The 1,249-nt window shown below is 41.6% G+C and overlaps 1 protein-coding gene across 3 annotated transcripts in view; it reads right to left on the bottom strand.

The window, feature by feature from the left end:
• kif6 (kinesin family member 6) overlaps nt 1-1,249 on the bottom strand; it is a 59,811-nt gene that overhangs the window by 25,977 nt on the left and 32,585 nt on the right. For all 3 annotated transcript variants that reach the window (XM_032500774.1, XM_032500775.1, XM_032500773.1), the window contains exon 13: nt 572-766. In XM_032500774.1, the coding sequence (XP_032356665.1) occupies nt 572-766 (195 nt within the window). The remainder of the gene's footprint in view (nt 1-571; nt 767-1,249) is intronic.

Genomic DNA, 1,249 nt, shown 5'->3' with positions numbered 1-1,249 from the left:
ACAAGTCAAAATGTCTGCTGTGAAAAAGGTCCACTTTGCTATCTGGAGAGGTCTTGAGCCACAAAGACTGGCTCCTCCCACTTAGATGGGGGATTGTCCTTACCTGCTGGGAGTCTTTAAAGCTGGGTGATTCCATGGGTTTGGGTCTGACTGTCCCTCTGGGCAGGATGGTGTCGTACTGGCACCAAACTTGGTGTTTTGTTTGGTTTTATTGTGTTAAGTTGAAACCTTGTTAATGTTGAGCGTGAACATTTAAACTTCCATAGAATCTACCACCCACAATACACTACTGATTACTGATGTCACACACAGTAGTTTACTTTAGTTTAGTTGTCTTTAATAAATGTACTAGTTTCTTTAACTCGTGCGGACCTCCCTTCTTTGTTATGCTCTTAAACGAGCTGAGCGTCAAATAGCATCACCATGTATCCTAATATCCGTTTTGTTACACGCTTTATGTATCACACCACATTTGGATGCTGCAAACATGATCTTTCATGATCTAAATCTTTACAATAAGAAATATAAATATTTCCTTTGTTAAGGCATGCAAAAAAACTTCTTAAAGTACCTCTTTTCATGTACTGTATAGCACGTCCTTCATGGTCTGAGATGGTGTCCGTGCTTTCTTCCCTCAGCAGTGGCATTGTTGATAACCTTGAGGCACTCTCGGAGGCAAGGCTCTGGCCATTGATGATGTTAGCAAGCTGAGCAGCAGCATCCTCTGCCCTTTTTTTCTCCTTCTTCAACATCTTAACAAGGATACCTGTAGGCACTGAGTTAAGGGCTCAATTTGTCTTTCTGGAGGAAATTTCTTTCTGGATGGAAAAAGAGATCTTCCACTCAAACGCACCACGTTTCACTCATGTTTAGTGTTTAGAATTTGATGTATAAATATACTGTACATGGAGACTTCTTTGAGGATACGGGTAGACAGTTTATCCAAATATTCAAAACAAAGTTGAATGACTGAGTATGACAATATACAGTAAAAGGGAAGCGTCCATAGTGATTTTCTAGAGACAGTGGACTTCATTGTAGACTTTTAATATTGGCAGAGGGTGACTGCTCAGCGTCTTACCTTACAGGCTCAGGAAGATGTCATGGTCTGTGATGAATCAGCGGAGAGAAGAGGAGCCAGAGAGGCTGCAGACACTCTACCAACATTCCACGACATCTTCTCCCACTAAAGAGGTTGTACTGTGTATGTGTGTTTTGGTGTGCATGTGTGAGTGTGACAGAGAGTAAC

This window comes from Etheostoma spectabile, chromosome 20 (assembly GCF_008692095.1).
Source record: "Etheostoma spectabile isolate EspeVRDwgs_2016 chromosome 20, UIUC_Espe_1.0, whole genome shotgun sequence".
NCBI classification, from domain to species: Eukaryota; Metazoa; Chordata; class Actinopteri; order Perciformes; family Percidae; genus Etheostoma; species Etheostoma spectabile.
This window is presented reverse-complemented; position numbering and strand designations above follow the sequence as displayed.